The 23,158-nt window shown below is 44.7% G+C and overlaps 1 protein-coding gene across 1 annotated transcript; it reads right to left on the bottom strand.

Moving 5' to 3' along the window:
* Positions 1 to 2,736: 2,736 nt before the first annotated feature.
* Positions 2,737 to 22,423, bottom strand: C14H19orf12 (chromosome 14 C19orf12 homolog). The gene is made up of 3 exons (XM_075008344.1): positions 22,331 to 22,423; positions 9,262 to 9,438; positions 2,737 to 4,268 (listed from the first exon to the last, which is right to left on the bottom strand). The coding sequence occupies exons 2-3, from the start codon at positions 9,419 to 9,421 to the stop codon at positions 4,003 to 4,005; spliced, it is 426 nt and encodes a 141-aa protein (XP_074864445.1). The 5' UTR covers positions 9,422 to 9,438; positions 22,331 to 22,423; the 3' UTR covers positions 2,737 to 4,002.
* Positions 22,424 to 23,158: the final 735 nt, after the last annotated feature.

A 23,158-nucleotide genomic window follows, 5' to 3' on the forward strand; every position in this document is an offset into this window, starting at 1 on the left:
TCACAGTTGGTCTATAACCTAATTTGTAAACATGTAAAGAAGTTGTTAGTTTTAGTGAAGCTAAGGTGTAAGTAAAGTCAACGAATTGAACAAGCAAAACGTCAGTTAAAAAAAGTGACTTTCCAACATCACCGATTATTAGGCTTGGAAGGATTTGATTTTTTTCTTTTTAAACAATTTTCACAATACATATGCAAACCCATGAAAAAATATTTCCTTTGATGATCATAGAAATTAAGCAAAGTAAGAAAAATACTGTTTGAAAACAGTCTGATTTAAGGACGTTTACTTTGAATAGTTTGACGTGTTAATAAGATGTGTTTTAGTGATTTTGTGAATCTCAATGCCATCAGATACTTGCCAGACCCTTGTCAATTTCCAGCAGCTGTGAACATTTAAATCGATAAAAACAGAAAAAGTGCTCAAAATCCCTATTTGCACATAACTATGAGAAAAGTGCTAACAATAAGCTATCAAAATTTTAAAAAATATAAATCCAACTGTGCCAACCCTACTTATTATTGACTATTTTTAAATTGGCAGCAGCTTAGATCTGTCCAGTTATTTAGCTGGATGTTACTTCGCAGGTATCTTAAGTCCATCTGGGTTTATTAGTCATCAAAATGGTAAGACTGACTTCCATCAGCTAATTATTTACTTTCCTGTAACAACTAAAACAACAAATTCACCACTCTCTAAACGACATTAATCTTATTTAGTAGCCAGGATGGGCAGGGACGTAACGCCAACTTCTGAGTGTCCCTAGTGTGTCAGAAGCTGGAAGTAGACAGGGACTGAATCACTTTATGATATCATGTGTTCTATTCATTCACTCTGAAGCACCTGGCACTGGTTACTGTTAGAAGACAGGATATTGGGCTAGATGGACCATGGACATACTGGGTCAGACCATTCTCATGCTCTTTATAGTCACCAATTACCAATTCCAGCACAGGCATAAGAAAATGCAATCACTGGTAGTTTAATATTTCTTGCCTTGTAAAGAATTTTATGAATTAATAGCAACAAAATACGATATAGTGCAGTTTCAAGAGGGAAAGCATTAGAAAACCTAGAGATTTGTATCCATATGACTTGCCTGGCTTTAAAAGCTGTATTTTTCCCCCACTAGATGGCATGACTCAATTATTAATCTACACTGGAATTCAACCTTTTAAAAAAGCAAGCTATTTCCTCCCTTTGCATTTCCCATCTTGTTTGCTTTCCACTTTAAAACCAGACAGCTTAAAAAACGGGAAGGGAGAGGAATAATTTTAGCTAAAAATACACCATCTGCCTGTGAAAGTCTAGCTTGGTTCTCTCACATGTACAGCAAACCAGTTTAATAACCAGCACTGAAGCAGATGGTTTCTTTGTGTAAATATGCCTATCTCCCCATAGTGGCTCATCTTCAGCTGCTTCCTTAAACTGCTGGCACTGCTTTAGATTTGTTTCCTAGGTGACAACTGTCTCTTACAGTCAACCAGACATTATGCAGCTGGAACAGATTTCAAAAGTTGCCACCTTCTGGCCATGACTGCTTCCAATCCCTACAAGGGATGCCATGGTGGACAGACATCTCTGCCAAAGAACAGCAACAGATGGAGGTTAATAAATTCTCTTACAATTGGCCTTTTCCTCAGCTGATGAAGTTTGCTGAGGAGATCATCTGAACCCAACCAAATCCCCTGACAAGACCAAGTAAATGAATCACAAGGTCAAGGGTGCAGGATTGTAGGCTAGAGAGCTAGGATGTGAAACTGGATCTTCTGGCAAGGTCCAGCGAAATCCTGCCACCATGAAAGGGGACAAACAACTAAGTGTGGCTACTTTGAAAGGGGGCTCTCTATAAAAGGCACTGAAGGCTCCATTCTCCATACCTAGTGTCCTCAATTTACAAGTAGGAAGATATTTTCTCTCACTGCCAACTCCAGCACCTCAGGTTGGGCAGAGATTAGAGCTGCCGCCTTTGCTTCTTGTGCATTATCAGCAGTAATATGCTTTGAATAACAAATTAGGCTTTTGGCACATTGACACCTGCAGTTTTTTTTGTTTTTTTTTTTTGTTTTTTTTGTTTTTTTAAAACATTTCTGTTTTGAACTACACAAATGATGGTGAGAAAGAATTTAGCTCACTTCCTTTTGGTGTTTTACATGAGAAACTCTGCAATCAGATGTCAAATTACTTTCAAGTTACTACCATTTTTGGCTAGATTTAAACAGGAGATCCTGATGTGAAAGGCTTTGTGTCTCAAACAATTAACTCATTGTTATCTGCTACCCCTCTTCAGCAATGTCTCATTTTAAGTGGTGTGGCTATGAAGGCAGCTACTTCAATTTACAGTTTTCTACAACTTCAACAACTTGTGCAGAGCAGTATTTCAAAAACAGATACCAGATTGTATGAAAACATGTAAGACTGAATTTAGCCAAAAATCTTTGAAGAAGTCAACTGTATTAAAAGTACTTCACGAAACAAAACTCTACTCTCCTGCTTTGATATTATGCACCAAGACTCATCCAAGTCTTGGCTTTCCACTTTCTGTTCTGCTTTCCAGTTTACTGAAAAGAACTATTAACGACAGTGACACAGTCAACCTAGACCATGAACTCTTCAGGAGAAGGTCAATATAGGCTTACTCACTTACTCATGTTACATTTTTGCAAAGTAAATCAGTCAAACCCAAGCAAGTGCATTTGGTAAACGGTCAATAAAGAACAACCTTCCCAAGCCAGACTCCAAATTTTGGAAACCTGACCGAAAAAAAAAAGAAATCTTTATTTTGATTCCAGTACTAGGAAGAGAACAGAATATAAAAACAATTTCTTGTACACTTTTACATATAAAAGGTGGCACCTTTACACACTTTGAATATGTGAGCTTTTCTTACAGTATTTCAATATAAATAGTTGAAAATCAGACAAGCATAATTCCATCTCGTGTCTGCAGCTCCAACATGATTAGGAAACCACCCCTAATCATTATGCAAAAGATAGTTTGACATAGTAAAATATTGTGCCTCATATTTGCTCATATTTCAGTTCACAGTTCTCTCAGATCTGATTTGTTTTAAGGCAAAACACATTATAAACATGATATTCCATCAGGGTGCAAGGGTACATTCTTTTCTACCACAAGACATACATATATATTGCTGCAGCAGTTAAGGAAAAAGCTTAGGTCTGGCTTTAAAGAGAACTCATTTGTACTGAAGATCTCTTGATTATGCTATTATACCTTGAAAATAATTTAAAGAATGGGAAGGACCAATTAACCCTATAGTTCAGATTCAACAAGATTTCAGTCAGAGCAAAGCTTTTCTCCATTACACACCAATGCTGAGCTGACAACCCAAGCTTTGTGATTGGATGGGAGATGTCAGCACCACCATTTTAGCAGCCTTCTGGGTCAAGCCTTTCCACACCAAGAAGGCAGGAGCAACCTAGCTGAGCACATTGGTCTACCTGTTGCAATAAGTTTCAGTTAGGTACTTGCCAGATTTGTATGTGAATAAGATTCAGTAATTATGATAAATTTGTAGCAGGTAATGAAGAAAACCTTGAGAAGACAGTTAAACTTCTCAGCAGAAATTTCTTCATTCTTGTATCCTTCACAGTTTAGGAATAGAAAGTGAGTAAAATTTTCAAGAGTGCCCGAGTGACTTTGGAGCTTAAGCCACACTTAAAAGCCTAGGAGCCTAAGCCACTACAGTTACTCTGCAAATTCTCCCCCAAGATAGTGTGAGAGAAACATAGCTTCTTGTATGCTTTATGATCTTGATTTCACTTTTCAGCACCCAGTAACTAAAATTGCACAGCAAGTCAGTTTACTGCAATAATTCTAGACGCACAAAGAAAAACATTTATATCTGCCTACTGCATTTACTTAACTTCATAATTAGTAGCAATAACTAGTAATCATTATATGTTGAGTAAAAGATCACAGTTGTCAAAATAAAATTCCTGTCATTGTAAAATGGGGAAAAAAACACTCAGGAAAAGTTCACTCTCCATATCGTACTTCCGCTCCGAGCTCACGTGAAAAAAAATTTATTAGCATTGTTGCCAATGTCTTTTGAAGGGCGTCACTTCCCATTACAAGTGCAGTCAGCTGCGCCACATCAGTCCAGTCTAACCTCCTGATAATAGTAAAGGCATCATCATACAGCTTCTGCTGCTCAGCTGGGGGCATTTCCAGTATTATCTGGTGGACTGGCTTAAACTGTCCAGCAGTCATCCAAGCACCAAATAAGCCACCAATTGCTCCCCCTAGGAAGCAAATGGAGATGTCATTAGTCTGCTTTAAATCCCACTCAACAACCAGGCTTCACACAACCAACCTAGTGCTACTGCCTGTCAGAAGTCAATGAAGAAAGTTGTGTGGCCAAGGCACATTTACTTTAATGGTGACACACAAAACTAGTTTAAAATGTCCAGAGAGGGTTTCCAATATTTTAAGTCAGCTCCCATTGCAAACCAATTCTTAAAATGATCAGTATTAATAACTAAAAGCCCTAAAATCAGTGAAAAAAGAATCATCCTTTATGGCAATGTTTCCCAAACTTAAAACATTGGTGTGGCCCTTTCGGGACTTTGTTTCTATCAGCATACCCCCTCTCCCAGTGCTTATCTCCTGACTTTTAGAAATTTATTTTCTGCTGCATACCACGAGAAAGCCTTTCACACACCACACTTTGGGGAAACTCTGATTTATGGCACTGATTAGTGTCTTCTGGAGAAGACTGAAGATCACAGATGCTGGATAAGGCAGATTTTTTAAATACAGCTCTCTGGCCAAGGAAACCATGAGACAAATATGCTGGTGGCCGATTAATATACTTCTCTCTCATTACAAACCAATAATATAGTGCAAGTTTTTGTCACTGCTGAAGAGGGCTTATTCTGCTAGTTTCTGTGTTAAGCCCCTCCACAGACAGAGCTTATACGATGCCAAACAAGAAACTCGTCATTTTGGAAGTACTAACCGAGAGACAGGCCATCCCACTGATTACTGAATCAGCACTTGCTCATTGCTCAGGCAGTACCATGGATTCCAAAACATGCTCTTGTATATAGAGCTGAACCATCCTTTACCTAGAATACAGGGAAGAAGAGGAGGAGGGGATCCTATGTTGCTGTCAAAGTGGTTACTGGGCCTACTCCATGGGAAGTGCCAATAGTACAGGTCTATAAAGGGTGCTCCCTTTCAAAAGAGAATCAGTCCCAAGCTGTAAAGTAATTTTCTTCAGCATAAAACAGCAAATGCAAAGTCCTGAACAACTGACACGTCCACACGGAGGTTAGCCTAGCATCCTCACGATTGCCAAGTAGCGTCCAGAACAACACTCCTCAGCTTCCACAGCCCTCCCACTCAGGGGCTGCTCCCAGAACAGGGGTTCACAAAATGTAGGGTGGACCCCCTCAGGGGGCATGACATTTTGTAAGGAGGGCATAGCAGGATCAGCTGCTAGGTTTCAGGTTCATCCAGCTCATTAAAAATGCTGAAATACGTTACTGTTCTTATGCATTCACATTTACATACCGATTAATAAAGTTTTTACATTGTACAGACTTCTTTTCTTACATGTGCCAAAAGGTCTTTCTTTTCTCCCCCCATACAAGTATAACGAAAATTTCCATTGGTTTGGATTACATTAGACAGGTTGGGGGGCCCCGTTAGTTGCAAGGATGAAAAGTGGGACCTGAAGTAAAGTTTGCTCACCTCTGTCCTACAACATCCTTTACACATCCATTTCACAGGACAAAACTTCCTTACTTTGCAAATTTTGCTGAGAAAACTCTCCCAGTAATGTCCATTAAATACTTGAAAGCCTGCTATGGGTGCCCTCATCTGCATCCCATCTTTCTGAGAAATCAATACCTGATTTTGGGAATACTGCATTAAAAAAAAAAAAAGACTGAACTAGCTCTAAACAGGAAGGTTTCTCACACAACATTTGTTCTCTTCAATTAACTTATTTACTGACCCACTACTCTCAAAGGGATCCAAGCAACTGATCTAGGCACTGGAAAGAAAGAGCTGCACACTTCTCTGAGGACAGACACAGCAGGGGAATTCCTCATACGATGCTTCCTTACTGCCAAGGATAATAATAACCAATCTATCCAGCCTACAATAAAAGAATAACGCAGCCAAGGGCCCATCTACCCCATTGTTAGTGCATACTGCTGATAAAACAAAATTAAAAGTGCCCCGTACCAAGCTTAACCATTAGATTGTTCCATCACAGGGTCACTTACTGCCATGATATAAGATTCTAGACAAAATCAAGTCCTGTGGCTCAGTCACATTTGTGCACAGACAGGCTAATACAAGCACTCAGTCTCCCTTCCAAAATATGCACTTGCTGCATTCTCCTTAGCAGCCATGGTAGGAAGGTAATCACTTAAAAGGGGTCTATAGGACAATGCACTGAGGCTGTCCCTTCTTCTGTTGTGGATGTGCAAGGTTGATGTCATTTGATGATTTCTGTATTTCCAATTATTTAAGTACATGAAAAGCTATATTCTTTTGAGTACTTCCTGCTGGCAGGCATGTTATACGTTTTGTACCACCATTTGGTTTCACTTTTTTCTTAGCAGTAGCATCTATGTTGCAAGACTTTCCTTCTGATACTAGTAAGAAGTGTATTTGCAATTGTAGTGAGGGGTGTGACCTTGCCCTGAAGCTGAGAAAGTCTCCTGGAGACCTTGGTGGCTGGGCCCAGCACACGTGGGCCCTGCCCCCCTCCCCCGCAAGACTGACACATGAGGCAGGAAGTGCCAGAGCAGGGGCCTAGGGCTCATTAAAAGGACAGCTTCAGCACACCAGAGGGCCCCAACCAGCCACCCTGACTGGACCCCAGAATTGCATCCAGGCCTGCTGCTTGCCCGCTACCCAGAGGTTCCTGACCTACCTGGGCCCTCTGACCTGCTACGGACCCACTATTGGGAAGGCCCTGACCTGCCTGAGCCTACAAACCTGCCAGCTGCCCAGGACCTGCCACCAGTCACCCACCCCCAATGACGTGGACATGCCAGAGTCGCTGCACCTGCCCTCTGCCTTACCCAGGCACGTGGACTTGCCTGATCTCCCAGATGAGCCCGAGTGGGACCCCACACTGATGGAAATAGAGTTAGGAAGTAGTCCGGAGGGTGCACTGGATCCCTGCTGACCAGCAGTTATCACTGGGGCACAGAGTGAGTCAGTGAGTGCGTGGGCCCTCTCCCCCACCCCTCTCCAAACCCACCCGGCCTTGGTGGTGGGCCTGCCGCTCCAGGACAAACCATTAACATGCTATTTGGTTGCTCAGTCCCGCTGCAGGGAGCTGAGCCTTCTACTAACTGAGGCCCTACCCTGCCCCAGAGCCTTACGTACGGGTTGTTTGCTCAGCCTCACCTCAGGGAGAGGAGTCCTATATTAATTGCTGCCCTCCCCCTGCCCCAGGGCTTATGTAGTGTGTCTGCTCAGTCCTGCTAAAAGGCGCTGAGCTGGATATTTGACTGCTGCCCTGCCATGGCCCAGGGCTGGCCCCTTACATAATATTTGCTGGCTCAGGCCAGTCAAAGGGGAATTGAGCCCTGTAGAAATCGTTGCCTGCTCAGAACTGGGTGGCTCCTTGACTCTTGAAAGGTTGTGGCCTTCTTTATCCCAGAGGGGACGAAACCCCTAGCAGACACCTTTACAGTAACGTTAGAAGTTTCACAGTTTGTATCTCCCACTGGCCGTGTCTACACTAGCCCCAAACTTCTAAATGGCCACACAAATGGCCATTTCGAAGTTTACTAATGAAATGCTGAAATGCATATTCAGCGCTTCATTAGCACGCGGGCAGCCACAGCGCTTCGAAATTGGCACAGCTCGCCGCTGCGCAGCTCGTCCCGGCGGGGCTCCTTTTCGAAAGGACCCGGCTACTTCGAAGTCCCCTTATCCCTATCTGCTCCTGGGAATAAGGGGACTTTGAAGTAGCCGAGGTCCTTTCGAAAAGGAGCCCCGTCAGGACGAGCCGCACGGTGGCAAGCCGTGTCAATTTTGAAGCTCCATGGCCGCCCGCATGCTAATGACGCGCTGAATATGCATTTCAGCACTTCATTAGTAAACTTCGAAATAGCCATTTCGAAGTTTGGGGCTAGTGTAGACGTAGCCACTGTGCTCTTATGTTACATGTTGATTTGTATTTTTATAATACCTTTTTGCGGCTTTAAAGCTAGTTTATGAATAAAGTCTTTTGGGTCCCAGTTATTAAAACACACAAGCTGATGTACAACTTTACTCATGTCAGCATTCCCTTTGTGGTATATGGAACTGCTTGTGCAAGTAAACATATGTGCATGGCTCAAGCGTTTGAAAGACTGGGGCACACATAATATCAATAAGCTAGTTTTAATGCCATAAAAGGTTATTAACAAAGGTGATATATGGAATTCTCCTTCTGTAGCTCTCATTGCTATTAAGTTCAGGGATTTAATACTTTTGCTCTACAGAGAAACACTAGCGGACAAGGAACAGAGGACTCTGCAAAAACTGAATACACACACTGCAACAGTGTGACAAGCACTGTAAAACATTTTAAACAAACAAGGCTTACTATAGAAGAATATTGCTATTAAGGGAGGATGCTCACTCACCTGAATATGAGGAGAATGGGAAGATTTCCTCCTTCACTTTACACCCAAGTTAAATACATTTCCCTAAGGGATAAAAACTGGAGTCCCCAGCCTACTTTTCTCTTACCTACTAAAAGTATGTGAGAGGGTGATCTCATAACTGTTACCACATTTTCTCTTTGGTACAGAGTATTTTTTCCACTGACAAAGTATTATGAAAACCTGCTTAACTTTCTAGTTAAACCACACTGCACATCAATTCTTTAATTCTTAAGTGCAGTGCTCAGCAACCCTTATCACCTCATGGCACACTTCGGCACTTGTTATAATTTCACAGCACACCCAATTTTTCTGTTTTAATATTATATATATAAAAAGCCAATCTCCACCCCACCCCTACATCCAGGCACCTCCCTGCTCCCCCTCCACCAACTCAATGCTGGCAACTCACAGGAGCTTCTGCCACCGTCACCACATGCTTCTCCCACCAAGCAGTGGGGCGCGTACACAGAGTGGCGACAGCACTCCTGGCACGTGGCTCTGAAGCACACTAAGCAATGCTTTACAGCACAACAGTTTGCCACGGCACACCAGTTGCGGAGCACTGCCTTATTATGAGTCAAGCATCTTTCCTGACAGGATAGAGCGTGTTTACCTATGGCTATTCCAGGTGGACCCCCAACTAAGCCCCCGACAAATGCTGTTACACCCGCCGCTAGTGCTCCTCGTCCAGAATGCCTGATAGCAGCCTTCATCTTCCTCTCTTCAGAGATACGGCACAGCAGGTGCATCACATCATCAATGTAGACCGGCATCTTGGCTAGTTAGGGCCCTGAAAAGATATATTTTAAGGTCAAGTTTATAAAAAAGAATCACTTGGGAAAAACATTTCTTCTTCCAGAAGAAAACAGAGACCAACAGTTTTACAAGTAGCTGATGAAGCAAGGAAATAGGTCAAATGTGTTGCGTATTTCCAAATCTAAAAAACAGTCTGCACAAAACCAAATAATCTGGTCACAATCATAACAAAAACATTTTAAAAAGTTCTGCCTGTTTGTACAGTTAGCCTTGAACAACTGCCACCTCAGGTGTTATGAACAGTTACATGTGAGAAAAGAAACTGACATTCAAGTCTTACATTAAGATATGACTAGCAGATTATAATTCACAGGCATCCTTAATTCTGACACTGCCTAACTCTGCAACATTAATAGCATATTGTAAGGTAGATTTTTAATGTGTGGAATACACATTTAACTTAAATCAATCCCTTACCTTTTTGTAAGTACAGGCTGCTAGGAGTAAAGGTGAAAGTCAACAGTGTCAGAGAGGAAGTGAGATTTTTTTCAGATGAACTTTAAAATTGGAAAGTAGTTTTATAATGACGTGACTTTAAAAGGGCAATGCAGAATGTTCATACTGTGCTAGTACATAAGAACCTCTGTCAGGGGTTTGATCCTACTGAGCTAGGTGCTGTAAAAACAGACCACAATTAAAAAAAAGTCACTACCTCAAAGAATCTTAAATCTAGCTGTTGAGTCACTCCAGCTCATCCAGGCCCACAAGCAAGAGTGTGAAAAGGAGCTCCTGGAGCTGCAAGAGGATGCACAAGATGAAAAGGGCTAGACATGGGGGTGGGTGAAATCAAACTGAGAGGGATAAGGGCAGCAGGTTAGATAATGTTAAATTAATTAACATCAGGACAGGGAAGTACAGAAGTGACATAGGCTGGGGGTAAGGGGTGCATTATAACCAACAGCTGTAAATTTTTGGAGGAAGCCATGGAGCCACCAGCAACTCTTTATGCAATCTTGTGTAATTATAGGCAAATGTAAAATCTACTGAGTGTGTCACAAGATCTTCAGGGGTATGTGTAAGTAGGTGGATAAAGACAGCTCAGTAGGGAAAATGCTTTAATGTACATATTAAAATATCCTTGTTTCTCTTACCATGTGTTCCTTATTTATGTCTAAATAATAAAGTCCCCGTGCACTACTGTACCACATATGCTGTTCAGACACATAATACAGTAACCCCTTGAGGTACAGGAGGGTTGCGTTCCACGCAGCCCTGACATACCTTGAATTTCACATAAGTCGGGAAGGGTTTGGGGGGCTGGGTTGGGGCCCGGGGAGAGGGTGCAGTTGAGCTGGGGCATGCAGGGGGCTGGACCTGGGCAGCAGGGGGTTGGGGCAGGGGCTATGGGGTTGGCACTGGAGCTGCATACGAGCACATGCCGAGGCTGAAGCCAGAGCCCTGCATGCCGGGGTGAGCTGGGGCAAACTGCAGCAGGGAGTGGGGAGCAGAGCCTCATGCAGTTGCAGTGGCTGAGAGCCCAGCGTGCTCCAGGGTGGGATGAGCTGGGGATGGGGGGGCGGCATTGAGCCAGGTGGAGGTGGAGTGTTGAGCAGGGTGAACCAGGGTGGGGTGGGTTGAGCTGGCAGGGGAGTTACAGACCCTGCACACGCTGGCAGTGGCTGACAGCCGGAGCCCCACGTGCAGGGGGAGTGAGCTGGGGCTGAGTTGAGCCAGATGTGGGAGCTGAATAGTGGGTGCACTGGGGCAAGGTGGCTGAGTGTAGGGGACCTGGTAGTTGGGGGGTGCAATGGGGTAAACTGGGGCAGCGTGCTTGAGAGGCGTGTGTGTGAGAGCTGTGGCCACACAGGGATTGGGGTTGAGGCCCTGGGTATGCAGGGGGGTTGGGGCCGGGTCTGCGGGGGTTGGTGGGGAGCCCTAGGTGAGCAGCTGGAGCTCCCCATTGGGGGAGGTGAGTTGGGGTGAGCTGGGGCTGCGGGGGTGTTGAGCCAGCAGGAGGATAAACAGGGTGAACCGACACAGCTGTCCAGTGGCGCCACCCTGGCAAGCAGGGGGAAGGGAGTTTTAGCCTACCTGGCTGCCCGCAGGGGCATGCAGCTAGCTGAGCTAAAAGCCTTCCCCCTACCTTCACAGAGAGGTGCTTAGTGCTGCCCTGAGAAGGCAGGGGAAGGGGCTCTTAGCCTACCTAGCTGCCTGTAGCTGCGGGAAGCTAGGCAGGCTGAGAGCCCACCAGCTTTGCGCTGTGCAAAACTTGCGTTAAGGTAAGTTTTGAGCAACATGAAGCCGTATAAAGCCAGGGATTACTGTACTGTGACACGCTTCTTTCAGTTACCTATATTCCTGCTTGCCTCTTCGGCAAGTCTATTGCACAGAGAAACAGACTGAACCTTTCATCCTGGTGCAATGATAAACTGTTTCTAGCTAAGGAGCAACAGGTGGCAGGGAAGGCATACGAATTATCAGGCTTCATCTTGTGAAAGTTCTCGCTGAATTTCAGGTAACTAAGTTTTACTCTGCACGAAGGCCTGAGAACTAGTGATACAATCTGGACTGATAGGACCCTCAACTACTGCCAAGCTCTGTGCTCCCCTCCTGCCCATCGACAAAACAAGCACATATGCACACGCCTCCGGAACTCTCTTCAGCATCTAGTACTGTCACATGCCAAACTACCTTGTCAAACTCCCAATAAGCCACAGGAGTGAGCAGAAGCACCTTGAAATGGCAGTCTCCTTAGGTCACACCCAGAAACACACTGAGACCACCTCTTCACCCCACTCAGGGTGAGGGATTCAGAGCTGGAGGGACAGACAGTAAAGGCTTGGTCTACACTAGACATTACAGTCAACTGCTCAGATGCTGATATGGTCCCTGCAGTCAACAGTAAGGTCTGTCGTCACCGAGGGAGCTCAGTGGGAGAGTTTCTACCATCTGCCTCCCTTACTCCTCCTGACAGGTGTACAGGGGGTCAATTGCCAACCCCAGAGAGATCCATTTCATGCATCTTTACCAGATGTGCAAAAATGAACTCCAGAAGACCAGTCCCAAATCGGTCCACATCCTGGTTAGTACAGACAAGCCCTCAGCTTGAAAAATCGGGGTGGGGGTGGGGGGGATTGGCACCTATATAATAGAAAACACTAAATACCAGAACTGTCCCTACAAAACTGGATCATGAGGTCACTCGCCCACAAGGACCCTTGATAGGCAGTTACTGTAACACTGAGGACATGACAAACAATCCAGCTTGTACCTCGGGCAAGGTCACACATCCCTAGCTCAGGGAACACCTCTCCCATCATCATCTTGATATCTCAAAAGGAGCTACAGTCATTGACCAACTGTACCGGTGACCAAGTGGGCAAGCTCGTTAGCTAGGGCGAGACTTTTCTGAGCGCTGATTCTAAGCTACGGAGCTCACACCCACAAGAGTGCAGAATGACCACAAGCCTTCCCACTTGTACAGCCAAATGCAAAACTTCCTCAATTACAGTTCCCTCAACAGCTGCTCCTCACAGTACCACAATCAACTCACATAAGCAAGCAAAGAGAAACTCTATAAATTAATCAAGCTATTCTGCCCCCAGATTGTGATATGGAAAAAAGAAGAGCATTGTTGTTATTTGTACTTTTAATTGTGTGTTCAGCACTCCAATAACAGGGTGACAGGTCATGCAAGTACATATGCAGAGAAATCAGACCCTAGCTTACCAATATTGGCTCAGAGTTCACAGTTACCCATGTCTTTTTATTCCAGTAAATATTAACATAAGAAGGTTCCACTGATTCCCCAGAGAACACCAAAGGTTTAAAAGATTGCGTGTTGCCAAGGAGGCATTTCCCCCATATGTTTTAAGCACAAGCTGAGAAATCTGTCTTTGGAAATTGCACGGAGTCCCCAGGGTATTACACAGAATTGACTAATTTAGTTAAAAATATAAGGCCTGGGCACCCTGCAAATGACCCTATAATATAGCTACTTAAGTCAGAGAACAGTGCTCCTGAAAACATGACTGATACAGTTGTCTGCCTTCTGTTAGTCAAACAGCCTGACTTTCTTAAACTGTTCCTTAAACCAAATAAATTCAAAGTGACAAACTGTGCTCATTTAGCACCAGCAATTTGAAAAGGTTCACTATGGCAGAGCACAAACTGCATCAACCTTTAGACCACACAGGCAAGTCAGCACTAAAAGCAACATTACCGCACAATGGTATCACATCTCAAAAAAGCACTGATACCACAGGCTCCCACAGATCCAGAAATGTTGTACTACAACAATGAAAACCACCAGTACTCCTGTACTTGAAGTCTATCATATATGGCTATAAAGGTCTGAGCAAAATATATTAGCATTAGCATTATACCAATACAGGTCAGATCTCAAGGTCTGATACAGAAAAGAAAAATGGAATTCAAGCAAATCTAGATATTATACTGTGTTCTTTTTCACAGTGAAATACAGGAGATCTTTTGCTCCCTTCATAGTCAGACAAATTTTAGTATTTGTTTTCTATATTTTAGGGCTTGAGTGAACAGGATGCTCAGCACAATGCCCCCAATATAGCAAAGTACTAAAGCTTGTGCTTACTTTTAATCCCAATGAAATTCTTGAAGGTACTATACAAAAGCACTTATTTTTGCTCTGCCAAACTACTTAGATTAGTTTGTTAGTATACTGCGCCATCTACATTATTCTCATATTGAATGAGTTCAGGATTTATTTGTTATATCTCAGACAATCTTATTAAGCACGTAAGAGCCCTGGATGGACCTATTAAAACACATATGCTAATATATTACATATATATACTTGTAGTATAAGCATTTTACAGCAGAGCACGTACATGTTGATAGGAGACAACAGCTTCAAAAGACATTTAGAATGTTTTCTTTGGGTCATTGTCAATGTCTTTGTTCTTTGTCAGAGAACTATCGTGATGAAGCAGTTGTTTCCAGCAAATGTATTTGTTATTCATACACTGCAGAGTGGAAAAGATACTGGAACTTCTATATCAACAATACCTGAGCACATTAGCAAACAATGACTGAGGTATCACACGCTGGGTAAGCTACATCATCAAACAGGGAAATAATGACCAGAAATTACTACTACCTAATGGTATTTCAATGGCCAGTGTGAAGTGAGTTGGTGGTTTCAGTCTGATTCTCAGAAGAAAGATGTCCACCTGACTAAAAAAAGTCACAGAAAGCAAAAGGCGAAATGGCAGCCCACTTCCCTCCAAGAAGCAATTGCTTTTTTATAGAAGTTATTTTTAAGTTTCTTCTCCTTTCAAATTTTTCTGCAATTGCACCAATGATGCACTTGTGTTGTAGATCTTAGTCAGCTACATCAGTAGATAAATGATAAAAATGTACAGAATAAATGTGCAGCTCTGTGTATGGCGCGCGCGCGCGCACACACACAGAAGAATTCTCAATTACTCCAAGCTAGAGAATTTGAGTTCGATATCCCCCCGCCCCCAATTCCTGAGCAACAATAAAAATCCAGTAGGCTGGGATGTGTACACTGAGCTTTAAATGTATGTCAAACGTGGGTCATAAAATAGATGACAATTGCCCTAAAAGTGATCTCTGTGAATAAGGAGCAATGGACAATTGCAGGCCTAATAACCAGTGACACAGCTGTTCATCCCATTCAAGTCCTGCCTTTTAACTAGCATTCATTCAACAGAAGTAGCAAGCTGCTTTTGCAGGTCAGATAACACAAAAAGCACACTCATTAAAGCCAAGGTAGACTGCTCACACACAAATGAAGTTATGCTTTTTTAAATAAAATAAAATATGCCCTTTGTTAAACACCAAATGTGTTAAACTCAATGAAGTCTCAAAATAAGGTTGTTAAATTATACACCATTATTTGCTGTGAGGGTTTATGCCATTTCTACACAAAATGGCAAATTCAAAGGTTTTCATTTCACAGGCATATTACTGCCCTGAAAGCAGCAGCTAGAACTGTCAAATAATTCTTCCAAGGACTCTATTAGGTTGTGATTGAACCTCTCTAGTCTGGCACTCTCGTCCTGCAATATCCATAATCCAGCATGATTTTAGTTAGCTGGATGATCACTTATCATGGGATCTGGCCAAATTTCCCCTGGTCCCATAAAGTTTGTTTACAACCACAAATCATGGCTATTGTATTCTGTGCTCTAATTTACCCCAAAATGTCTTCTAAGAGCCCAGTAAGCAGTAGAAGTGTTGGTAATGCTGCTAGACAACACTGACCTCCTGCGGTTCAGCAAATTCTCTCATCTGGCACCAGTCAGGTCCCCATAGTGCCAGACTAGAGAGGTTCAACCTATAGGATGTACCATAATAGTATGTCACTATATTACAAAAATACATTGATAGACCCTGGAAGATCTGAAAGGCCTGCACCTTAAATGGTTAAGGCACTCGCCTCAACTGGTTATCTCATCAAAAACCTTCAAATTCACTGTATTTCAATAGATGCAGTTATTCATATGACGAGATCTCAATAATTCTGACCTTATTACTTCTCTTCTGGCAAATTTATTTATTACTATGAACACCTGAATAAAAACAGGGAAGGAACCAACAATAAAAATGTCTTATTTGAAAGACATAAGCAATGGGGTCTGAGTGCACATGAAACATATTGACCAGCCAAACCCTCCTCCCTGCCTGTCCCAGGCTCACCTGTCCTGCCAAGTTAGATGTTAGTTCTAGTAACTGGAACCAACTCTGCCAGCTCATCAGTACTAAGGTGTACCACTGCATCTGTGATTGATAGTCCCTGGTGAGTGAGCACAACATGTAGTGATTCACGCACACAGATTTGCTTACATAATCCACTTTTGAAAACCGGTGAGTAAGAGTTTAGCAGGGTCTCAACATTCACAAGGGTTCCCGTTGAGAACCCTCGCAAATGTTGACTTTCACGAATGCTGCTCCTGCCTGGAGCCCCGGCAGAAGCAGTGGCTGCTGAGTCTCCTGCCCAGGGCCCTGGGGGAAGCAGCAGCTGCCGGCACTCTGTGCCCTGGAGTAGTGGCCATTGCAGCTGCTCACAAATGAATTCGCAAACGAATGTTGAGATCCTACTATAATCGGTACCTGCACTGTTACTCAACATTGGTTTTAAAATAGCCAAGAAAAGCCATCCAGCCTCCAACAGCATGTCTGTAGCAGGCTGGGATAAATCAAAGCGATTTAAACTACTGAACTTAATCATGATTTAAATCAACACACAGGAAACCTTGATTTACATAAGTGATTTTTATCTTGTGTTGCATTTGTACAATAGTTATTTTCCTGAAGAGAGGTTAATTCTGATTCACTGATAGCCATTAAACAACACTGATTTTCAAACAATACGTTTTCACAGAAAATTTGGTGTTTCCTTTTGATAATCAGGATACACTATCTGCATGTTTAAAGCAATTATATAGCCTAATACATTTATTCAGATCCTTCATTTTTACATTTTGTTAGGTTAGAAAATAGTGAAATCACACTTTTCATATTTACTAGAACATATTTTATTTGGGATTTGTGTCAGGCTGCATTTGGAAGGAAAATGGAATTCAATTAAAGATGTTCAAAACCAGCATTTTAAAAATTACTACTATTAGTTACATAAAATTACCTTTAAAGTGCTGGACACACAAGAAAAAAGGTAGCTTTATTAATGCATAATTTAAATTTATAAGTAGCTGAAGGAATCCTCTTATTGAATTGACATTTAAAAGCTGACTACTGTTTACCTGAAACAAAGGTATGTAGATGCCTAAAAATACAGAGTTGCCTAGTGGGAGTTTCAAAAGTGCATAAGCAAACCTGCTTACCAGGTTCTGAAATTAAATAAAGCAACAAAGGCTTCTTCATTGAACCGAAGAAGGTTCCTGGAACCACCGTTAGTTTTCTTCACCTTGTTTCTCTTTCCTTTTATCCAGCCCCCTGCAAAAGATGTGTCCTTCCCCTACCTATCCCTCGGCCCTTTCTCCTCACTTCTGGGAATGTCCTTTTTACAGCAAGAAAAACTATTACTCTTCAGGTCTGACAACTTGGGCATTCTGGCTTGCCAAACTCACAAAGAACATCTGGGGTTGAGAGAATTTGACTCTTTGTAGGCGGATAGCTAACTATCTGGATCCATTCTCTCCTTCCCCATGACACATTCCTTAAATCCAATACTGAATATACATAACGCATGCATTCAGAGAATCTCTTTACAATACTTAAACAGCACATACAGCATTTACAGGCTACAACAGAATAAAATGTTGGGACAAGGTAAGCCAGTAGATTCCATGACTCAATTAGCAGCCATCTTTACTCATATGTAACTGTAAGGTGACACAAAGTAAGCATTCCTGTAGCACCTTGAAGACTAAATTTAATGTATTAGGTAATGAGCTTTTGTAGGTTAAGACCCACTTATTCAGATTACGGAGCAGACAAAGCAGGTCTTAACCCACGAAAGCTCATTACCTAATAAATAAAATTGTTAGTCTTTAAGGTGCTACAGGACTGCTTGCTTTGTTTTGTGAAGATACAGACTAACACAGATACCCTTCTGAGGCTATGTAAAGCGATATTTACAGAAAGTTAGACTCTCTGGATAGTTTCTGTCAGGTCACTTATTTAGCAGAAAGCATATAAAAGGGCCTACGGTGACCTTCAAATTGTATTCCGTTTGCAATAGGAACTAAAAAAGCAGGCAACAGATCCCTCCATTAGATCACCTCTATGTGTTTCCAATATACACATATAATTTAATTGCATAATCTATCCATAAGTGGCTACTATTACACATGCTTCTGAGACATCTCTCCTAGTAACCGAGTAGATAACTGGCCTTGGTTGTTACATAACCACTGTATGATCTTAGAGACCAGACTGTTACACGTAGCGACTCAGCAGACCACATAACTACCTAATTATCTGAGGGCAGAAATCCATGAATTGTTATAGCAGACACTCCCCCCAAAACGAGTAAACACACACCTATTTACAACAGAGAACAACAAGAAATCTTGTGGCACCTTCTAGACTAACAGACATTTTGGAGCATAAGCTTTTGTGAGCATAAGCTTCATCAGATGCATGAGTGGCGGGGTGGTTTCAAAGGGGTATTTAAAGGGTGGGGTCCCAGTAAGAGGAAGGTCCAGAGCTGCCAACGTCTATTCAGCAAGGTGGAAATGGCCCAGTATCAACAATACTTACCAAAAGAGGAAAAAACAAGTCAGATCAGACAGGGATGTGAGCCTTTGCCAGAGCAGAGAAACTGCCTTTGTAAGCTGCAAGCCTCTCCCGGTCTCTGTTTAATCCATAATTAATGGAGCCAAATTTGCAAATAAATTGCAGCTCAGAAATTTCGCTCTCCATCTGATTTTTGAAATTGTCTTGTTTCAGGACTGTCACCCTTAAATCTGCCACGGAGTGCCCATGGATTAAACAGAGACTGGGAGTAGCTCACAGCTTACAAAGGCAGTTTCTCTGCTCTGGGTGCTAATGTCTCCCCATTAGACTCTGGCAAAGGCTCACATCCCCCTGTCTGATCTGACTTGTTTTTTCCTCTTTTGATAAGTACTGTTCATACTGGGCCATTTCCACCTTGCTGAATAGACCTTGGCAGCTCTGGCCCTCCCTCTTACTGGGACCCCACTCATCCATCTGATGAAGCGGATCTTTGCCCATGAAAGCTTATGCTCCAAAATATCTGTTGGTCTATAAGGTGCCACAAGACTTCTTGTTGTTCTCGAAGGTACCAACTAACACGGCTACCTCTCTGATACCTATCTACAACAGGAGGCTCTTCCTCTGTAGCGCCCACAGGCACAATCTGCAGCCTTGAATGGCATGTGTGTTCCTAAGGTTCATGAATTATTAACTCTAGCAAAGAAATGTCCTTTGCAAAGGGTTCCATTCTTTGAAAAAAATCACTCTCTCCTCAAACCATAAAAACACTACAGAGATGTCACGCAAGACAAATCCAGGAAGAGTAACATGTAAAATATCTACACGCAGCTTGTAAGATGTCAAGGTTCATAATCATTGCAAGATGTGCACACAGGTAACATTTAAAGTATAGCATACTTATTTATGAAAGTACACTTTATGGTCCTGGAGTAGAAATCAGCCACCGGTATCTAGGTGATGACTCCTTTAGGGAAGAGAGAACAAAAAAGCAGTCCAGTAGCACTTTAAAAGACTAACAAAATAATTTATTAGGTGATGAGTGTTCACAGGACAGACCCACTTCTTCAGATCATAGCCATACCAAAACAGGCTCAATATTTAAGGCACAGAGAACGAAAAATAGTAATCAAGGTTGACGAACCAGAAAAATTAATATCAAGGTGAGCAAATCAGAGAGTTGAGGGGTCGGGGAGGGGAGAGTCAAGAATTAGATAAGCCAAAGTATGTAAGAGTCCTTATAATGAGTTAGAAAATTGCCATCCTGTTTCAAACCACATAAGAGAGAGTTCAACAGCCTCTCTTTCCAAACGGCTGTTAAAGTTCCTTTTCAGTAAAACACAGACTTTCCACTAGGGAAGAAAGAGTTACTGTATTTCCCTAATCATCCAGTGAGGTGAAACAAGGTCCTCTTGCCACATTCCAGAACAGTACACGTAAAACCAGCAGACAACTAAAACCAGTAAGTACGGAAAAGAAAAATTATAGCACGAAGGAGACTTCCTAAAAACAAAAGAGGAAACGCTAACAATGCCAAACCAACAAGAAGTCCCATGGCACCTTAAGACTAACAAATTTATTTGGGATTAACTTTCATGGGCTGGAGCCCACTTTGCCAATTGCATCTCATTTTGGCTGAAACAGACTAACCTGGCTACCCTTCTCAAAAAGCACACACATTCTAGAGAATTGGTAAGATCCTCCCTGCAGCACATCATCAGAAGAACATCCAAAACCTGCATCCTCACCTCCCCACCACCTCTTGCCAGATGAAGAGTTAATTTAGTCCTGGTGGGAGTGCTCTCTAGGAGTTAGGGAAGCAGCCAAAACATTTGTTTCTCTTCCCAACTTCACCGTGGCAAGTTGCATGACCTTGGTAAATCTATATCACATACAGAGAAAAAGCTGCGCTAGTCTATATATATGCCTTAAATATTGAGTCCGTTCTGGTATGGCTATGGTCTGAAGAAGTGGGTCTGTCCCATGAAAGCTCATCACCTAACAAGTTATTTTGTTAGTCTTCAAAGTGCTACTGTACTGCTTTTTTGTTTTGATACTACAGCACATATTTACGGTCCTGTTCCATCATCTGTAAGATGGAGATACAACCTGGCGCATGAAAGCTGCCTGCATGTAGGACACACAGCACAGAAAGTGCCTCTCCCACCTCTGGGCTCACAACCATCAGAGTTACCCACACATGGCCCCTGCAGCCCGTGTAGGGATATGGAAGGCAGAGGTCCTGGCTGAGGAACCAGCTGGCCAGCAGCAGCCCAAATAAGTGTCTCCTGGCCACAGCCTGCTTCTGGCACCCCAGCCCTCCCTCCCCACAACTTTCTGGCCCCTGTCCCATGTAATCCAAACCCTCTACACTCCTGTTCTTGCACCTATAACCCCTCCCAAGCCTTGCACCCTAATCTGCTGCCCCAGTCACAACCCAAATCCTTGCGCCCCCACCCCCACATCCCAGGTCACAACCCCCCTCAGTTCCTGCATTCCCTCCTTCACTCCAGCCCCCTATCGAGGTCACACACACCCTGCACCCCAATCCCTTACCTCAAGCTTCCTTCTGCACCCAAGCTCCATCCCAAACCCTGCACCTCCTCCATTAATATCATGGACAAGTATGGCCCTTGACCCCTTACCAAATTTTTGGACCCCCTCAAATAAAAAAAAATCACTGCCCACCACTGATTTAGAGTCAGGAATACACCTTTTCATGTCTTCCGGGTACTATGAACTTATCATAATTTTCATCCTCTCACCAAGTACGAACCTTGTGGGTGAAACAACAAAGGAAAGCACCTCTAAGAACACAGCAAGCAACACCCTTGTACAGCCAAGGAACACAAGGCTGTACTTTTTATACATCAAGTATGTTTCCTTAAAATTCAGTCGAAGATTTTGTGTGTGTTTGGAAGGTGATTTTCAATACTGCCTTAGAGTTTGACAGGATGTTACTAACTCTCATTTCAAATCACTACATCCACACAAATTTAGGATTTGCTTTTATCTACCAGATGCCACTAACATGACTATTTGGGGGGACACTTTCCCCAGTGCTGGGGAAAACCTAAAAGGGAAATACGCCCCATGGCAGGAGAAGAACGAGGAAAGGAACACGCTCGCCACACCTGGAGACCTTCGGACCTGTGAGAGGCCACACGCGCCCTGCCCTGCCCCAGCCAGGCAGCAGCATGGAAGCACGCAGCCCTTGAGGCCCGTTAGCCCGGAGGCAGGACTGCTGGACTACGAGGCTCCCCAAGCGGCAGGGGCCCAGCTCCAGGCGCTCCTTGGGGCGGTGGCGCGCACACTGACCACCGCTGGCAGCAGCTGACACTCCGGACAGTGGAATCACCGCCCGCGACGGGCGCGCTTCGGGCCTTCCCGGCTCCAGCTGGGCAGAAGGGCAGGGAACGCGGGGGCGCAGCGCACCCTGGCCCGGCCGCCGGCGCCCTCAGCAGCCCCTCCGCTCCGCCCCCCCGCAGCCTCCAGCTTCAGAGCGGGGCCCCCCAGCACACACGTACCCCACAGCTACCAGCCCCGGGTCTCTCGTCCTCCCCCGCCCTGCCCCACACCAGCCCCGGGCTCCCCCCACCACCGCCATCTGCGCTCCGCGGCCCGGCCTCCCCTCGCCCTGCCCCGCTGCCCCAGTCCCTCTCCGCTCCACGCGCCGGACGACCCCCCCGCCAGCCCCGCACTCTCTCCCCCCTCCCGCTCCCTACCTCGGCCGCAGCTGCACGGAGGCGGAGCCGGGCACGCAGCTGCACGGAGGCGGAGCCGGCCACACAGCTGCCGGGCCCGGAGGCGGAAGCGCCCGGGAGGGGCCAATGGCAGGAACGAACGGTCACGTGCGAGCCGGCCGGCGCCGGTGCGCTCCGAGAGCACGTGGGCCGAGGCGCTGAGAGATTATGTCCCGACCCCGCCCGAGCCCCCTGCTTGCTGCAGAAGAGCCGCCGCCGGCGGGCGGGCGGTGGGAGCAGAGAACAGCGCGGCCGAGGCTGCAGCCCCTCTGTCCAGCGGCGCCATCGCCTCTTCCTGCCTGAAAGCGGTTTTCCCCACGCGCGGGGCTTGCAGTTCGCGCCAGCACCTCTCACCGCCTCGTGCCCTCCAGCGGGACCTGGCCTGCCTTAGCATTGCCGTGCGCATCGGCCCGGCGCCCCCCCCCCCCCCCGACACCCCCACTGGCTGGGTCATCTAAGTAGGCTGGAAGATGGGTTTTTAACCTGGGGCTGGAGCCCTGTCTGCAGAGCCACCCTGTCCATAGGATGGTTCGGGGCAGACACCCCAAGCCCCACAGCAGCTACCTCAAGCATCCTACAGGTGGGGCAGTACTACATGTCAGCCGCAGGGCCTAAGGCTACCTGGGGGGGCTGGACTCCCTCCCCGCAGCACTTGCTGGGGCAGCCTGCACTGCTCTGCGGCCGTCGCCCAGCCAGGTAGCTCAGCTAGAGGTTGCAGAGTAGTACAGGCTGTGGGGTCGCTCTGCTTGCCATGGCTCCTTCTGCCACAGTAGGCGGGGGGGGGGAGAGGGCATGAGGGGAGGGGGAGTC

The sequence above is a fragment of the Carettochelys insculpta genome, chromosome 14 (genome assembly GCF_033958435.1).
Source record: "Carettochelys insculpta isolate YL-2023 chromosome 14, ASM3395843v1, whole genome shotgun sequence".
Lineage (NCBI taxonomy): Eukaryota > Metazoa > Chordata > Testudines > Carettochelyidae > Carettochelys > Carettochelys insculpta.

Excerpts from the sequence above, each read along its gene's own strand:
- C14H19orf12 (XM_075008344.1), bottom strand. The coding sequence starts at position 9,421 with ATGCCGGTCTACATTGATGATGTGATGCACCTGCTGTGCCGTATCTCT. Across the intron at positions 4,269-9,261 it reads TCCACCTGGAATAGCCATAG|GGGGAGCAATTGGTGGCTTA; the intron begins GTAAACACGCTC and ends TTTGCTTCCTAG.